General features: G+C 47.1%; 1 protein-coding gene across 3 annotated transcripts in view; it reads left to right on the plus strand.

Annotated features, from left to right (window-relative positions):
• The window catches only part of Fam135b (family with sequence similarity 135 member B), a 266,786-nt gene that overhangs the window by 214,777 nt on the left and 35,492 nt on the right, over nt 1–16,517 (plus strand). For all 3 annotated transcript variants that reach the window (XM_023723955.1, XM_023723957.1, XM_023723956.1), the window contains 3 exons: nt 318–367; nt 10,723–10,878; nt 12,191–12,264. In XM_023723955.1, the coding sequence (XP_023579723.1) occupies nt 318–367; nt 10,723–10,878; nt 12,191–12,264 (280 nt within the window). The remainder of the gene's footprint in view (nt 1–317; nt 368–10,722; nt 10,879–12,190; nt 12,265–16,517) is intronic.

Below are 16,517 nucleotides of genomic sequence, written 5' to 3' on the forward strand. Positions count from 1 at the left end.
GTGTGTGTGTGTGTGTGTGAGTGAAAGAGCACAAATACATCTGGAGTCCAATTGGACCACACACAGCATGCTGCACAAATTGGGAGCATCTGCTTGCTTTCATCATGAGATGCTGCTGGCCGGTCACCTGGTGCTCTGTCTGTGGTTTCCAATTTGTTCTCTCACTGAGTTTGCACCACTATGAGGAAAGTCTTCAGAAGCTGGGTCTGTCTCTGTGATTCCAGTGTTGACTGGAACTTAGGCTTTTGCTTTCCATTAGCAGCTGTGGCATTTCGGCGCATATCCTTTTTAACGGTCTGCTGTTTTCTTCCTCCTAGAGGCTCTTGCTGTTGAAGAAACACTGTCTCAGCTGTGCTCAGAGCTGCAGGTAAGTGGAGCAGTGACCCTGGCCTGAGGAAAGGAAGCCGCCGTTTGGGCAGCCAGCCAGCCCATCACTGGCTGAGGCACCCACCCCTGAGCTGTAAGTGCAAGAAGCCAGCAGTCCTGTGTGCTCATGGAGGCAGCCCTCAAAGGTCCTCCCCAAGGAGATGGTGTGGGAGTCTTTAAGGGCAACAAACAAACAGAAGTGGTCTCATGTATGGGGAAAGATAAGAGGGAATAAGGACAAGAAAAGAAATAACTGATCTGCACATGCAAAATTCAGCACTGCAATTCTCCCTTGGATGCACATTCAGAAAACAGCAGCATTGCACAGCCTGTGAGGGACGCGTGGGCCCTCTGGCCTGAGCAGGCCACACCAGCACCCGCAGGGGCCCAAGTGAGGTGCAGAGTGGGCTTCAACCCTTTCAAGCTAGACAAAGTGTCCCTCAGATCTCAGGAACCAATTTACAGAACTGTTAACAAAGAGCCCAGGCATCAGGGGCATGTCTACAGGGAGCTCTTAAGGGATTATGACTTCCTGTTCAGCTGGTTGTCTTGTAAAATCTGTGACAAAGGCAAGCAACTAAGAGTTTAGGAAGCTCTGCTGTTTGTTCCAGTTCACCCTTGATTCCTAACAAAGACTATGTTCTGTTCTTTGAATTTTTATTAATGGGAGTGGGCTGGGGTGGGCCAGGGACATAGCTCAGTGGCTATGCACCTGCCTGGCAAGTGCAAGGTCTGAGTTCTATTCCTGGTAGCAAAACCAAAAATAAAACAAAAGCAAAACTTTAACTGGAGAAGGAGAATATCTTAGAAGGGGGAAAACATGGTTTCATTATGGGGACAGGGTAAATGGGACAGGTACCTCCTGCTGTCCTTTGTAATCTTGAGGACACTTTCCTATCTCCAAACTGTGGAGGGTCTGAGTAAGGAAGTCCTGCCCTTCTCTGCAGGAGGCATACTCGGATCAGGAGGAGGTCAGGCTCCTTAGTTTGAGCAACACAGCTCACTGATGTGGGAGGCAGGACGCAGGCTATCCTTGCCACTCTGGACAGCTTGCTAACCTTTATGAACCCTGAGGGGTCTACCTGAAAGGTGGAGTTGAAGTCATCCGGCTCACTATCCTGGAAGCTGTCCCAGTCTGCATTGCGGATTTGCGTGGAGTAGTTGTAACACAGGCATGACGAATTAAACTTACCCATTGGGGACTGACAAGGTCGCCAGCCCCTTTAACTCCCCAGACACCTGGAGGGAAACATTCCAATTTTCTCATGATACATGAGCCTTTCTGGCAATCTGTCTCTACCCTAGAGCTGGCTAGGGGCCTACAGAAATTCACTTCATTATAATAAACTCTGTCATTTGGAAGGACTCTGGAATATAAAAGATGCTCCTATATATGGATATTACTAGGGTCTTAGAAGTTCTCTGGCAGGAAATGGGCTCTAAAATGTACCAGGTTTGAGCAAAATCTACAGTGACTATTTCAATTTGAAAAGCACAGTAAATGCCCTACTGAGCCTGCTCAGAGTATGTCCCCTCATTTCCCATGTTCTGAAGCAGCTCGGAAAGATGTCTTTCATGAGTTTCTTCATGGGGATCACAGATGCAGAGAATGCTGCTGCCATGTGCCCTCCAATGCAAAGCAGTGGAGGTGTGGTGTGTCGGCACCCACCTTAGTCGCCAGCGGTGGCGTCCTGATGCTTCCCGCTTTCCCAAAGTTGGAAGCAGTGGGGAAGGCAGCATTCTGAGGCCATTCAGGACAGCAAAGCACTCAGCCCAGTGCATCTACAGATGCCCAAGAGGGAGGCCTTCCAGGGCTCACCGGCTCACATTACTGCCAAGGGAATGTGTCTGAGGCAGCACCCACGTGGTGGTAGGCTCCAGGCTGCTTGACTGCTGGGGAAAGTAGCAGCCCTGCTCAGGGCAATGCTGGCTCTGGGCCCAGGATTCCTATGGCCTTCTGCGTAGCAGACCTGGGAGTGGGAGGAGGGAAGTCCTCACTTATCCCCATTTACTTTAGGAAAAATGGACACACAAGAGTGTGGCTTCCAAGTCAGTGGACCGCTAAGCAGTGGTCCCCGGAGGCCTCCTGCTTTCTGCTGCTGTTTGCCTAGACCTTTTCCTTGCAAGGGTTCAGGTGGGATGCTGGGAGGAGAGGACACAGCCTACCCCAGCCCTTATCACACACAGTTCATGGGGCCAGCTGGTCACTTTTTCTCTTTCAGGCACTGCCCCAAACTCCAGGAGCTTTACCTCCTAGAACAGTGGGAATATTGTTGCTTCAGGCTTTATTTTGTAATTTGATTGCTTTACAAAATGCTATTTGGCAACTGCTGCAGGGAGATGCCTGTGTGACAAGGGAGATGGGGTGAATGGGATGAGCATCACTCTGCTTCTTGCTCTGTAAAGGACTGACCCGCCTAGCAGTCTGGTTGGAAGAAGTAACATCCCTTGCGCGGTAGCTGCTAGTCAAGCCTACAGCCTGCAGAGCTGTTTGGAGGTGGAGCAGCGCCACCTCGTGGCTCAGACAGTAGGGCCCAGCTCTATCTGAAACACCTGCCTGTGACAGAGGGAGTGGGGTTGGAAACTAGAGTGTGTGATTTGAGAGCTGTACAGCCCAAGAGTGCTTCTGAGGAATCTTTACCCCATGTGAATCTTGTGAGTATTTACTAAGTTCTGCTAGGTGCCAGCCCTTTGCCTTCCCCTGCATGGAAGCCAGCAGCTAAACCTCACAGCCTGGTGGACATCAGCCTTGTTGCTAGATAAGGTAGAGTTTGCTAATCCAGTCCATGCTGGCTCCGGGGAATTGAGGATGCACTCTGTGAGGCTGCAGGTGGACATGTGCCAGGCACAGGAGCAGGGCATCTCGGACAGGAAAAGCAGCACTGTGAACCCAGGTCGGTCAGATGGAAGACTGCGGGCCGGGATGGCAGCAGGACCCAGTGTGTGAAACCCTGAGCGCTGCCTAGGCTCCCCGGTTAGGAGAGGGTGTGGGTGCTTTCGTGTATCCCCACCTCTATGAGGCATCACATAGGCTCAGCGACTAGCTGAGTAGCTACTGAAAAGCACTGTCTTTTGCTTGTGTATTTTGTTGTTATTTTTTAAAGTGTTTTTAAAATTTATTTATTTTGTATTTTTAGGGTCTATAGGGTGTTCAAGGGTCTCACTAATAGATCAGACTCATAGTGATCTGCCTGCTTGCAGCCTCCCAAGAGCTGGGATTACAGGTGCGCACCACCACACCCAGTCTCATTCCCGTCTCAGTGTGCCACGGGGGCGGGGCCAGCAGGTAGGCTCAGGGATCGAACCCCAGACCCTGAACCTGCTTGCAGGTGCTTTAATCTGCTAAGCTATTTGGCTGGCCCAATTTTTTTTTAATTTATTTGGTACAGGTTGTAGCTATGCAGCTCAGACTCATAGTGACCCTCCTGTTTTAGGCTCCCCAGGGCTGGGGTTGCAAGCGTGTGCCTCCATGCCCTGTTTTGATGGCCGGCGCAGCATGTCCAGGGTTCTGGGGCCAGCACGGCATGTGGTACCAGGAATGGAACCCAGATTCTTGTGCTTGCCAAGCAGGTACTTAGGCTGCTCAGCCATCTCCCCAGCCTGTTTTTTTTTTTATATACAATAATTTGTAATTTTCTTTAATAAAAGGATTGCTACTGCTTGCACCCCATAAGCTTCGGGGAGATGCCAAGTGTGCCTGCCGGAGCCGCACCCACGGCTGGACTCTTCTGATCCTGTCGAGGCAGGGGTGCTGGAGCTCCAGCTCTTCCTTTCGGTGACAGGGAAGGATAGGTGGCGAGAACAAAGGGGGTTCAGGAGATGTAGAAGAAGGCAGGGAAGGAAGGAGGGAAGAAGGAAGGAAAACACACTGAGCCTTAAAATAGTGGACATTCTTATAAAATCCCACAGTGAGATAGATGCACAAATCATGGACAGACTATTTCATCGAGTTGGTATAAAATACTGCTTTAAGCTCACTGTTACAGAGACAACACTCAGCAAACCAGTGCTTTTTTGGTACCTCTGTGTTAACTGTACTGTTTATCTGGTATTCAAGTTTTCTTCACTAAAATTAGTTTTTTACTTTAAACTGGAATAAAGATCTTCATTGATAACTATATTTTTTAAAAAAGAAATACTAAGAATAAGCTCAGTTAGGGCTGGCCTGATGGCTCAGCAGACTAATGCACCTGTTTAGGCAGAGCTCAGTGGCGGGGGTTCGATCCCCAGTGTGCCATTCCAGCCCTGCTCCCAGGGCCAGTTGAGACAGCAATTGAGACTGGGCATGGTGGTGTGCACCCATAATGCCAGCACTTGGGAGGCTGAAAACAGGAGAATCACTACAAGTCTGATCTGCGTAGTGAAACCCTGAACACCCTGTAGCCCCTACCCTAACAACACAGAAAAAAAAAAAAGTAATAAGCTCAGCATGCCTAAGTGAGCAGCTACTGATTCTGAGCAGTGTGTTGTGGAGTTTGGGGGAGGTTCTTTAGTTTACTTTTCTTTCTTTTGTTTGCTTTTTTTGTTTATTTTCTTGTTTTGGCCTGTTGCCTTGCCAGAATGCCTTGGAAAGCATTGTTGCTTTCAAGCCCATGAATGTCCTTACCAGGCAAGTGATGGTCTGCTAAAACACTCATCTTGTAGTCAAGTGACTCAAGTAAATGTTGTCAAAGAGCTGGCATGGAATTTCCAAGGGGCAAAGGACATAGGGAGCCTCCAAATCTCCATCAGCTTTTGAACGTTACAGTTAGTGTGAAGTGCGCACCTACTATGCACTGCTCCCTGGTGCAGCATACGCGCACTCTCCACTAATCCACCTTTTGCGAGTGATGTAGGTTGTGATGGACCTGCCCTGGACCTCCAGTAGGGAGCCTAATGCTGTAGTGAGTGGCTGGCCATGGGTATGGTGACAGCTTGTGCCTCTGTGCAGCCAGGCCTCTGGAGGGTGACCTGGAGTGTGGTTAATCAAAGCTTGCCTGGCTACAGGAGCAGGAACACGAACTCATCCAGAGGCTGCTGGTCTGAATGACATCCTTGTCTACTTGCAATTCTAGAATTTCCCAAACTGTAATGTGAATAGGAATTACGTGGGGGCCTGTGAAAATGTGATTTTTCACTCATTGGTCTGAGTGAGGCAAGTGATCCTGTAACAAGTTCCCAGGAAATGCTTCTCTCTACTTTGCAAGCCCAGAAAGAGGGCGCTGTTTCTCATAGGACACCCACGAACCATAGCTGCTCCCTTGCCTCCCTCTGCCACTGCATGAGCCGGGAGCATGCACTCTGATTCAGCACCACTGGGCTCCCCATCCACAGTGTGAGGTTTCTAAGCCCTTGGCAGGGCCTCTTCTGTCCCCTCAAGATGTGGCAGGACATTGTGGGCCTCATGTCTTGCTTGACAGTCCCCCACCCCATACAGGGCTGGGGATGTGACCCTGTGGCAGAGCACACAGCGGTAGACTCCCTGAGCTCAGTCCTGGCATCAATTCCAAGGACTGATGAGAAAAATAAAAAAAAGTGTCCCGTTGTAAGCCTGCATGCCCATATCCCCCTTGCAGGCTCTGAACTCATTCTCCAGGTTCAAAACTCTTGCTGGGGGCTAGTCACCCCCAGGTTGAGAATCAGATTGCTTGCCATGGAAGTCAAAGCCCTAAGCATCAGATTCACCTCTTAGCTGTCCCTCAGCTGCTCCAGCTCTGTGTTTCACCTCTTCAGGGTGCAAAATGTGCTCTTCACCCCAGGGTCCTCCTGTGTGCATTCGCCTCTCTCTGGACTGTGCTGACTCCCTTTGTGTTACTCCTGCTGTGTTCTGTCTCAGCACAAGAGGGCTAAGCCAAGTCTGAGATCAAGAATCTGAGAGCTTTGATGCCCTTTGTGTCTCATGGTTCAATGTTCTGTTCCCATCACTCTTAGGGAAGTCTGATTTGTGTCACTGTTCTTCCCTACACTAAGCCATGAAGGCACTAACTATATTGTGATAGTTACCAAAATAATGAGGTGCTCGATAGACACCTCCTGATGAGAATATGCAAAGAGTCTCTAGTTAGTACCAGAAAGAAAACAGTCCTCCAAAGTAATTATCAAATTGAACTCAAATCAAGCCTTTGCATTTCATTGATTGCCTTAAGAATTCCATGACTTAAATCTTCTATTATCTCCTTGTCTTTGGACCCGAGTCATGGGACAAGTTAAGCTTGTGAACCTACAAATTCCCATACCTGTGAATTTGTTCAAAAGGAGACAAGGAACAGGGGTCAAGTAGTAGGTTTGTAAGTGGGGTCCCAGCCAGTAGCCTCCAAGAAAATCTACAAGTGTGTGGAACTTGCAGCAGATCCTCCTGTCTCCTACTAGTACTCCCCAAGGTGCTATGTCATTGTGGGCTGTGCAAACACATGAGTTTGCTGCTGCACTGCAGCCAGTGAGATGGCAGCCAGCAGGGCAGCAGTGAAGGGTTAGTGGGGAAGTAGGCAGAGTTGGGACAGAAGCTCAGAGGGGGAGCCCGCAAGCTCCTGGTGCTAGGCTGCTTGGCCAGGCCTCAGTAATCTTGTGACTATCCTTAACCTCCTGGTGCCTGGTTACCCCATCTATAGAATACCGTTGCTAATGACAGTACCAACTCTTTGAATTGATACAAGATTTCAATTTCCATAACACTCCTGGACCACAATGCCTTAAAATTTTCAGTTGTTACTATAGCTCTTGTGATTCTTATGTACTCTTTCGAGTCTTCAGGAAAGGCTGTCTGTATAGGAGTGTAAGCCTGGCAAATATTTAACACAGGGGCAGATATTGCAGGTAGTTGTGTGCATGCGTGTGTGTGTGTGTGTGTGTGTGTGTGTGTATGTAGAGGGTGTGCAGTATGAGAGCAATTTTGTCAAAGATGAGTACATGCACCAAGGCAGGGTTGAGGGCATGAAAGGATTAGAAGCTGTGGATGCACATTAAGATGAGCTGGAATTCTCTTTAAGAGTTCAAGCGTCTGGGTTTTACCTAGAGATGTTGAGATTTCCCAGGCTTCTGTAGCACTGCTTCCATCTGGGCGCTCCAACGTGCTACTAAGATTGAGGAGCTTCAAGAGAAGACATGGTTGTTCAGGGAATGTAGACAGTCTTCTCCAATGCCTGCACATCCTAAGGGTGTAAGCTGGCCTCGGTTCCTGTAGGCAACCTTCCATGGTCCCTCTGTGATGCTGGCTGTGTATGTTTTACTGTGTGGGTATATTACACTGATCTAAGTACACAGCAGCGATGGGACCAAGGCCTCCTCCAGGACTGCGTGTTTGTATTAGACTTCCTGAGCTCAGCGTGCTCTGTGGCACTCTTCTGGTGCTTTATAAATAGAGCCAGGGAGGAAGGGAGTGGGGAGAGATGCGTGGTGAGAGCCCCGGCGATGAGGCAGGCTGTGGGGTAGTGAGGGAAGTGGCTGAGCCTCCCTTGCAGTGACAGCCCTGGGCCAGGAGTCCCTGCTTGTTAGTGGGAGGAACCATCGCTGCTCTCCTGAGAAAGCGTTCTGCGCCTGTCAGCCGCACTTGCACAGGCTTCAGTGTTGAAGAGCATCGCAGAGTACTCTTGTGGCCTAATTAGAAGATGCTTTTTCAACCTTACAGAAGTCATTGCTGTGCTCAACTAGGAGGAAATAATTCTCAAGAAGATGCATTTAATGAATAGCTTCGCTTCTGTTCTCTTCCGTTCTTCCCTCCCCTTCCTTCCCTTCCTTTGGCCCCTCCCCTCCCTTAAACCCTGTCCTCTGCCTTCCCTCCCCTGCTCCCACCCCTGCCCTGCTCCTTTCTCTTCCCTCTGCCTCCCTCTTTTGCTCAGTTCAGAATCCATGCCGTGTTTAAGTACTATGGCCATAAGGAGGGCTGTGGGTGACAGAGTGAGAGGCAATGGTGCCTCCCATTGATGCCAAGTCACCTTGTTATTCAACAAAGAGTGACTGAGTTTGTACTGTTCACCAGCATCTGTACAGCACAATAGGAATACTGAGGGCCGAGGCTCCCAGTGGAAGGTGTTGCTGAGATCAAGGTAAGGACAGTCACTTTGGTGAGCAGCAGAGTTTTGGGACAGTAAGAAGAAACAAGCAAAAATAGAGCTTATTTTACTAGTTGTCTATTAAAGTGTACAGATAAAGTCTAGAGTGGTGAAGAGAAAAAAGGAAACTGGAAGGTGAGAGGAAGGTTCCCAGGAGAGGGTGGCGCCTAACCACAGGTCTGGTGGCAGTGAATAGCCAGGTCTGTGCAGGCTGTTGCAGGCTGGTGACTTTGGCTGGGACAGTGCAGTGTAGCCCAGCATAAGGGGGAGAAATGGTGCCAAGTATTGGTGCAGGTAACTGGCCCTCATTATTGAGGGGGCTGGCAAGAGAATCCAGGACTTGTGGTCCATCCCGAAAGCTCCATCCAGCATGTAGCTCTTTCAGAGTGACCCAGTTCCCTAAATCTTGGCCCACCCTCAGTCCTGCCCTTACTTCTCATCTCCTAACACTGACCATTGTGTGGCAGTGACCTTAGTGTGATTTTGAGAACTGATTTTACCTCTTGGAAGAAGCAGCTCAGAGATGCTGTGTTTGAAGCAAGCCTTGTGGCTGGAAGCCAGTCATTCATTACAGAGCACTGATCCCCCAAACTTAGGCGGCCTCACTATGGCCAGACTTCTCTCTTACTTCCTCTTTGAGATCTCATTCTGCCTAATTTTTCTCCATCTTCTATCAGCCTTTTCAGTGCAAGATGAGCAGAAAGAACCTCCAGGGTTTCAGGCACGTAGATTTCCCCATATATTGTTACATCCAAAGGCATTTATTTTCTTTGCATGTTCTTTGCATGTTCATTGAGGAATTGGATGCTCAGGACAAAGAAGAGAAAGAGCTATGGTTGAAATGGCCATGGTTGTGTGCCCCTGGTCCACCAGCATGGTAGGGAGCTCCACACTACTCTCATTTGTCACCCACATTTCTTGTCCAGGCTGAAGGAGCCTCCCTGCAGAGGACCCCGCTCTTAGCCATCTCTTTGTGTTTTTGTTCACACTAAATGTGTGTCCCAGACATTAGAGCTGCTCATTACAAGATTGTTGAGTAAGTAAGTGGGATGAATCCCAGGCTCAGACTCAGTGTTTCACAGCTGGCTCCCTCCCTTCCTCAGAGATGGAGTCTTCCTTCTCACCTCAGTGAGTTAAGTTACTCCCCAAAAGATGCTGGTCCCCAAGCTAATATTAGAAGGTTTTTCAGTTTTTGTTTTTCCCTGAAGCATCATCCAGAGGGACTCCAGGATTATGCCGGTTTGATAACTTTGAGTTGTAGTTAAGACAATCTACAATCCTCCTTAAATAATCAGGAGAGGTGGCAGGAAGACGGGGTGAGCCAATGCACTTCAGCATCGGCCTTGTAAAAAGCACCTAGCTACTTAGATCCTGTGAGGTTACACTGTCATCTCTCAAGAGATGTTAACAACCCCCGCTTGGGGGCAGAAATAGGACTTTGTCATAAAGTCCTTCAGTGGAATCTCAGCTAGCTATGACCTTGGGAATGCTGTTTACTCCACATCATTTGATTTCTCTGTGAAAGGTAGTGTTTAGTACTATTCAAGGAATTCAGTGGGAAATGTATATAAAATACCTAGCGCTTTACTGGAGAAATAACAGATATTTAAAAAGGGAGCTAGAATAGTAGGAAAACACTGACTTAAGAATTAGGGGGCCAGGGACTGGGAGATAGCTCAGTAGAGTAAGCACTTGCCTGACAAGCACAAGGGCCTGAGTTCAATCCACCGTACCACGAAAAAAAAAAAAAAAAAAAAAAGAATTAGGGGGCTAGATTCTGGCGTAAGGATCTTCAGTGCTGGGTGGCTTTGGGGGAGGATGTGACAGTTGTTTCCACCTGGGGGAGAAGTGAGAGGTCATGGAGGAGCTGCCCTTAGATTTGGGCCTTGCCAGGTAAGTAAACCTGCTTTAGTGATGATTACATTACAGAGACATGCTAGAGAGGCTGCAAAGGCTGGCACTGTACACAAAAGGAGAGTGAAAGTGTCAAAAGTATTATATATTTCTGCAAATTGAGAAACAGTGAATTAAAGCACCTGCTTAGGCAGATGCAGGAGCTGGAGTTCGATCCCCAGCATGCTGTGACAGCCCCACCCCTGGGGCGTGCTAAGATGCCTATTGAGACTGGGCGTGGTGGCACATGCCTGTAATCTCAGCACTTCTTGGGAGGCTGGAAACAAGAGGATCACTACGAGTATGATCTGTGTAGTGAGACCCTGTAGACCCTGTATTAAGCAACCAACCAACCAAACAAACAAACAAACAAACAAACACACATGGAGGAAGTGCTGCCATTCTTAAAGGACTATTGTCCTTGTTGCCTTGCCAGATGCTGAACAACCCAGAGAAGATAGCAGAGCAGATCAGCAAGGACCTGGCCTGGCTGGCCTCCCATCTCATGGCCCTCTGGACCCAGTTCCTGGACACGGTGACACTCCACTCCCAAGTGACCACTTATCTGACCCAGGAGCACCACAACCTGAGGGTAAATTGTCTAATAGTAGAAATGCCCTAATTGTGTGCCTTCAGTTTCTGGGGTAAGTCTTACCAAGGAGTTAGTGCACTGAGTAGAATAAGCACCGAGGTTGCCCCAATCTATAGATGAACGAGTGTCTGTTCTGGGTCTTTCAGGAACATATGGCGCGATACCATGAACTCCCTTCTCCTCTTAGACCTCCACTGCCGTTCTTAGTATAGCCCCCTTGCCTTTCTCTGGTGATGGCGAGCTTATCACAATGGATGATTCTATAAAGTACTTGAAGAGCTGGAGATATCACTCCCTACTAGAGCACTTGCCTGTCATAGGCAAGGCCTCAGGCTTAGCCCAAAGTGCCACAGCAAATAAATGAAAAATTAAAAATATGTTTGAATAAAATTCAAATGCATTCCATTTCTCTTAGTCTGTGTTTGTCGCTAACTCGGCTGCCTGTGGGGAAGTGGGAATGAGAACTCAGCAGTGCTGGTTTTCCCACTTAGAGAAGCAAGAGGAGCAAAGAACTGGAGACCATCTTTCACAGAGTTGTTAGCAAACACACTTCCGGTTGGCTTTGGAAATTCTGTTTATTCTATGTGGATATATAGTGGCTACTTATAAGGTTCTTAGATTCTATTAAAAGAAATAAAACCTAGATTAAAAATGATAAAAGTAATGTACAAATGGATGCAGACATGCCCAAAACCTCTATATAATCTCAAGCGAAACACAGAACCCTGAAGGAGGAAGGCAACTGTGGAAGAGGTGAAAGCCTGTTATTTTAGACCTCTAGGAATAGGCAGGCTTTTCCTACTGTTTGTATATAGCACTTGTCTCCTCAGCTTCCAATTTTAAAAAAGTGGTGTTCATATCCACAGTCTAGTCCCTGTCCTATCACAGGTACACAAATACCCAACATCCACAACTTAAAAGAGGTGAGCTCTGTGTTGGCTCATGGGCTTTTAGTGCATAGTTGCCTTGATCTGAGGCACAAATTGCATGGGGAAGGAACTGAACTGGTGGACAAGTACTACGGACACCACAGCAGCCAGGAAAGAGAAAAAGAGAGATGAGGGGACAATGACACCTTCTTCCATCTCAGCCCCCCAGAACCCCCTCCAGCCAGGTCCCACCTTCTTACAGTACATTCAGCAAATAAACCATTCAGTGGATGAATCTACTAGTAAACACAGCACCCTGGAGATTCAGTCTCCCTCCAAACACGTGACACCTTGGGGTGGCCTGGGCTGGTAATGGTGGATTTGAGCCCTAACCCATAATATCCGTGTACAAATTAAACTGTTTACATTGTTTCATTTCTCAGGTCCGAAGGTTTTCTGAGGCCTTCTTTTATATGGAGCACCAAAAGCTTGCGATCTTAACCTTTCAAGAGAATTTGTAAGTAATCATTGCATGCACACTGCATCGTGTATGTTAGCTAGCAGCCATGTTCCACTCATTCCCTTTCTTCTGAGATCTCTTTCGTGTTACCTCTGGCCATTCCATCCACATTTCCTGTGCAGGGTGAAGGAGGCAGACTGCCACAGAGCAGGAGGAGCAGCTGGCAGAGAAAGTCAACAGCCAGGGGTTTACTTTGTTGAGCATCATTATGGTTGTATGGAAAGCACCAAGAATTCCTAGGGCACAGAAGACATCTGTGTTGAGTCCTCTCCAAACTGCACTAGAAGTGGGTAGTGTGGCTATGAACTTTGTTAGCATAAGACAGCTTGAGCTGCAGTAGCTTATTCATTTATTTTATCTATTTATTTATTTTAATGTATTTAGTACAGGGTCTACAGGGTCTTACTACATGAATCGGACTCATGGTGATTCTCCTGTTTTCAGCTTCCCAAGTGATGGGATTACAGGCACGCACCACCACTCCCAGTCTCAGTCACCTTCTCAGCGCGCCCCAGGAGTGGGGCTGACACAGCACGGTGGGGATCGAACCCTGGCTGCTGCACTCTGCCTAAGCAGGTGCTTTAGTCTACTGAGCTATCTACCTGGCCCAGGCTGCAGTAGCTTAGAAAAATGACTTTAGCATAATAATTAAGGCCAAGCTCCATAATTTAGAGGACTGATGAATTTCCATGTTTGCCTTCTTCCAAAAAAGATTGAAAAGCTCAAGACAGTTAGAGATTTGAGTGAGATGAGCTCACCCCTTTTCACAGATTCCCTGGGTTTCCTCCAAGAATCTTTTCATCATTCTTACACAAACACAAGGGTATCTTTGTATTTGTGAACTATATTTTCATCTCGAAACAAAACCAAAAACAGAGGTAGGTGAGTCATGCTTGCGATGCATAGCAAATACCCAGGAGAGCTGCCTGGCATGCATACTTTACAGAATCCCTGCCCAGAGGCCTTTTGTGTCCACCTATATAACCCAACTTGCCCTCAGTCTTTATGTTATTTAAAAAGTACAGTGACATTTGCAGTTTGTCTTGTGGGTTCTGAAAGTGATTGTGGCAGCAAGGAAAACGCATCTGCCTGTTCAACTCTCTTGTCTCGAGATGGCTAGAGGCTTTCACTCCCTCATTTATGCACTCATTCATCTATTCCAGCCTCCAGCCAGAACTGGCTGAATATACTCTCTAAAATTAACATCAGAAGAGCTTATCTGACAAATACAAGTATAACTCTGAGGACTGCTGGGTCTCTTGCAAAATATTGCAAGTTTGGACCACTTAAGAAAGTGCTTTCTCAGAGTTGCCACAAGGATAGGTTAACCTTGGACAGTTGAGTAACAGTTCTGTTCTTGAGAGACATGCCCAGGTAGAGATGACAGACTCTAAAGCTCCTGCTTTCTCTGAAGAGCTTCGTACCAGTGCCAAGCCTCTGTGCTGAGCACATGTGATCCAGCACTCAGGGGACCTTGCTCAATCCTGCCACCCCATGATACGCATGGGGTCCTCAGAGCTCTTTTCCTGTAGTTCTTTTCACCCCAATCTCACATAGTCATAAGTTTCTTTGCTTATCACATGGATAAAGTAAAAGTTGAGTGGGAAAAAAATGAGGGTGCCTATGTGCGTGGAACCTGTACTATAAGCTACAAACTGCTCAGATGTTAGGTGACAATTAATGGCGAATATTGATTGTCTCCATCAGACAGTGTGAATATAACAGGGACCAAACTAATGAATGTTATATGGGTCAGTCTTATAATAGACAAAAAAGTAAGACATACATTTGTCATTTCTGGTAGTGACAAGAGAAGAAAAATGAAGCATAGTAAGGACTTGGAAAATTATGATGAGCAGGATATGGCCAGCTCTCTCATAAATATTTGACAGACAGCTCTCAGATGGCCAGAACCAAAGTGCTCTGTGGTGTGCACTGATTTCTGCTACGTAGTGATTCTCCTGTTTTCTTGCCTACAACAGTCAAGTTTAGTTTGCTCATAGGTTATCTCTCCATCCGAAGCGGGGAAGAGAGGCAGGCACACCATTGGCTTTTCTGAGGCAATGTGTACTGCGCCCAGGGCAGTGCTGGGGTGTGGGCAAGGACTACTAGACTTAGTGGAGGCAGACGCCTGGAAAGAGCGACATTTGAACACAGTCTGGGGTAGAGTGAGTGAACCGTGTCATGGCAGAGGGTTGCTTAGGCTGCTGTGAAGGCTATGGTATGGAGACGTAGCATATCTGAAAAACAGCGAGAAGCCAAGCCTGCTTAGACTGGAATGAGAAAGTAGGAAAAGGGGAAGGAGGGAGAAGATACTGGGGCAGGAGGGGCTAAGCCATGTGGCTTCTGGACCAGGGAAGTCGTTCTGCCTTGGAGAATGTCAGTTAATTCCTTTTGACCTACACATGAATTGGGAGCACAGCATTTAAAAGATCATATACGTTCTTTGACATCTTGATCCTGTAACTTTTAATACTTCTGATATCAAACATGTTACTTGATTACTTTGACTGTAAAAGAGAGATGCTTTGATTCATTAAATATCAGTTCAGTGTCTAGTACATCTCAGACACTGCTATAAGTTTTAAATATTTCATAGTGAACCAAAAAGACAAACTCCTTTTCTCATTGGTCTTACACTTTGGTGGAAGAGACATCAAAATAAACAGAAACGGACATGAGTTCTGTGGAAAAATATAATCTATATCTATATCTATATCTTTATGTATCTGAGTGTAAGAGGAATAGATGCTGTTACTTCAAGGAGTTGTTAAAGGCTCAATGGGACAGTGACAGTCCAGCATAGGCATGAATCAGATGCAGATCCTGAGCCCTGCTGATCCCTAGGAGACTATTTGTATTTATACTATGGATTAATTTTAAAGATTAAAGAGACCCTTCAAATGCTTGTGGTGAGGGAAACAAGGGCTGGCCATGGAGCTCGCAGGAGGCTGGGACTGCAGGAGGGACATACCTAGGTAATGAAGCTCAGCCAGCACAGCAGGGCCTCTGCTCAGCGGCTCCAAAAAGCAACAGTGGTGTCATCACTCAAGGACCTACCTTACCAAAGATCACAGCTCTTGGGTGAGGTTTCTTGGAAGGCTACAAAGCAGACAGATCCTACACAACTAACAATTTGTTTTGGAGGGTTTAAAAAATAACTAGAGGGGCCACAGAGATGGTTCAGTGTAATATGTAATATGCGCTTCCCTGGCAAGCGCAAGGGCCTGAGTTCAATCCCCGGTTCTGCAAAATAAAATAAAATAAAATAAAATTTAAAAAATAAATAAAAAATAACTAGAACTGTGGACCACACAAAACGCTATGTACACAATTTTTTTCCTGTAGATACTTATCTACAATAAGCCTACAATACATAAAACTTGGTAAAAATTTAGCAATAATGTAATAAAATTGAATAATTGTAACATTATTCATAATAAAGCTGAGCATAAAATTTTAAAAAAAGATTAAAGATGCTTAAGTATTCAGTTAGTATCAGTAACATATAAAATAAAGACTGAAATGGAAAAGCTACTATTTGAGAGGAAGTGGACTTTTGCTATCAAAAATAAGGTTTATAGAATCTGGAGGAGTAGTTCAGTTCACACAGAGAAGATTCCTAGAGGGAAGACACCAAGTACCACATGTAGCTGTGGGACTGTGGTGGAGATGGCAGAGGAGTGGCCGTGTGTGAGCAGCGCAGGGCCCACAGGAGAACAGCAAGGACACGGCCTCTGGGAGGCTGTCTGGTCCCTGTTTGGGGCAGAGCCATGCTGCGGACTCTGGATGGACAAGCACCAATTCAAGGTGGCACCAGGGAGTGCCGTCTGTCAGGATTCGTTTTGTTCAAGCTTAAACTTGACTGTACTTCTCAAACAATAGTTCAGCACCACTTAGTGGGCTGTGAAATTAGCTCACTGACATTGGAACCACACCGGCTGAGTGAGCGGGATAGGCCAGGCCGGGCCATGCAAAGAGGAAGACTTCGGAGACGTAGGAAGGGTCTGCTGAAATGCCCTCCCAGGTGTGTTTCTGGGACCTTGCGACGGCCATGGAAATGAAGGCTACTTCTTGCCATAAGTTGTCATTTTCACAGCATGCCAAAAAATGGTTTAAATTGGCTTAAGATGCGAGCCTGTAATCCTAGCACTCGGACAGGGGCCGGGGAGATGGCTCAGTAGAATAAGTGCTTCCCTGGCAAGTGCAAGGGCATGAGTTCAATCCCCAGTTCAGGGGGAAGGAAGGAA

The sequence above is a fragment of the Octodon degus genome, unplaced genomic scaffold (genome assembly GCF_000260255.1).
Source record: "Octodon degus isolate 3935 unplaced genomic scaffold, OctDeg1.0 scaffold00104, whole genome shotgun sequence".
NCBI classification, from domain to species: domain Eukaryota; kingdom Metazoa; phylum Chordata; class Mammalia; order Rodentia; family Octodontidae; genus Octodon; species Octodon degus.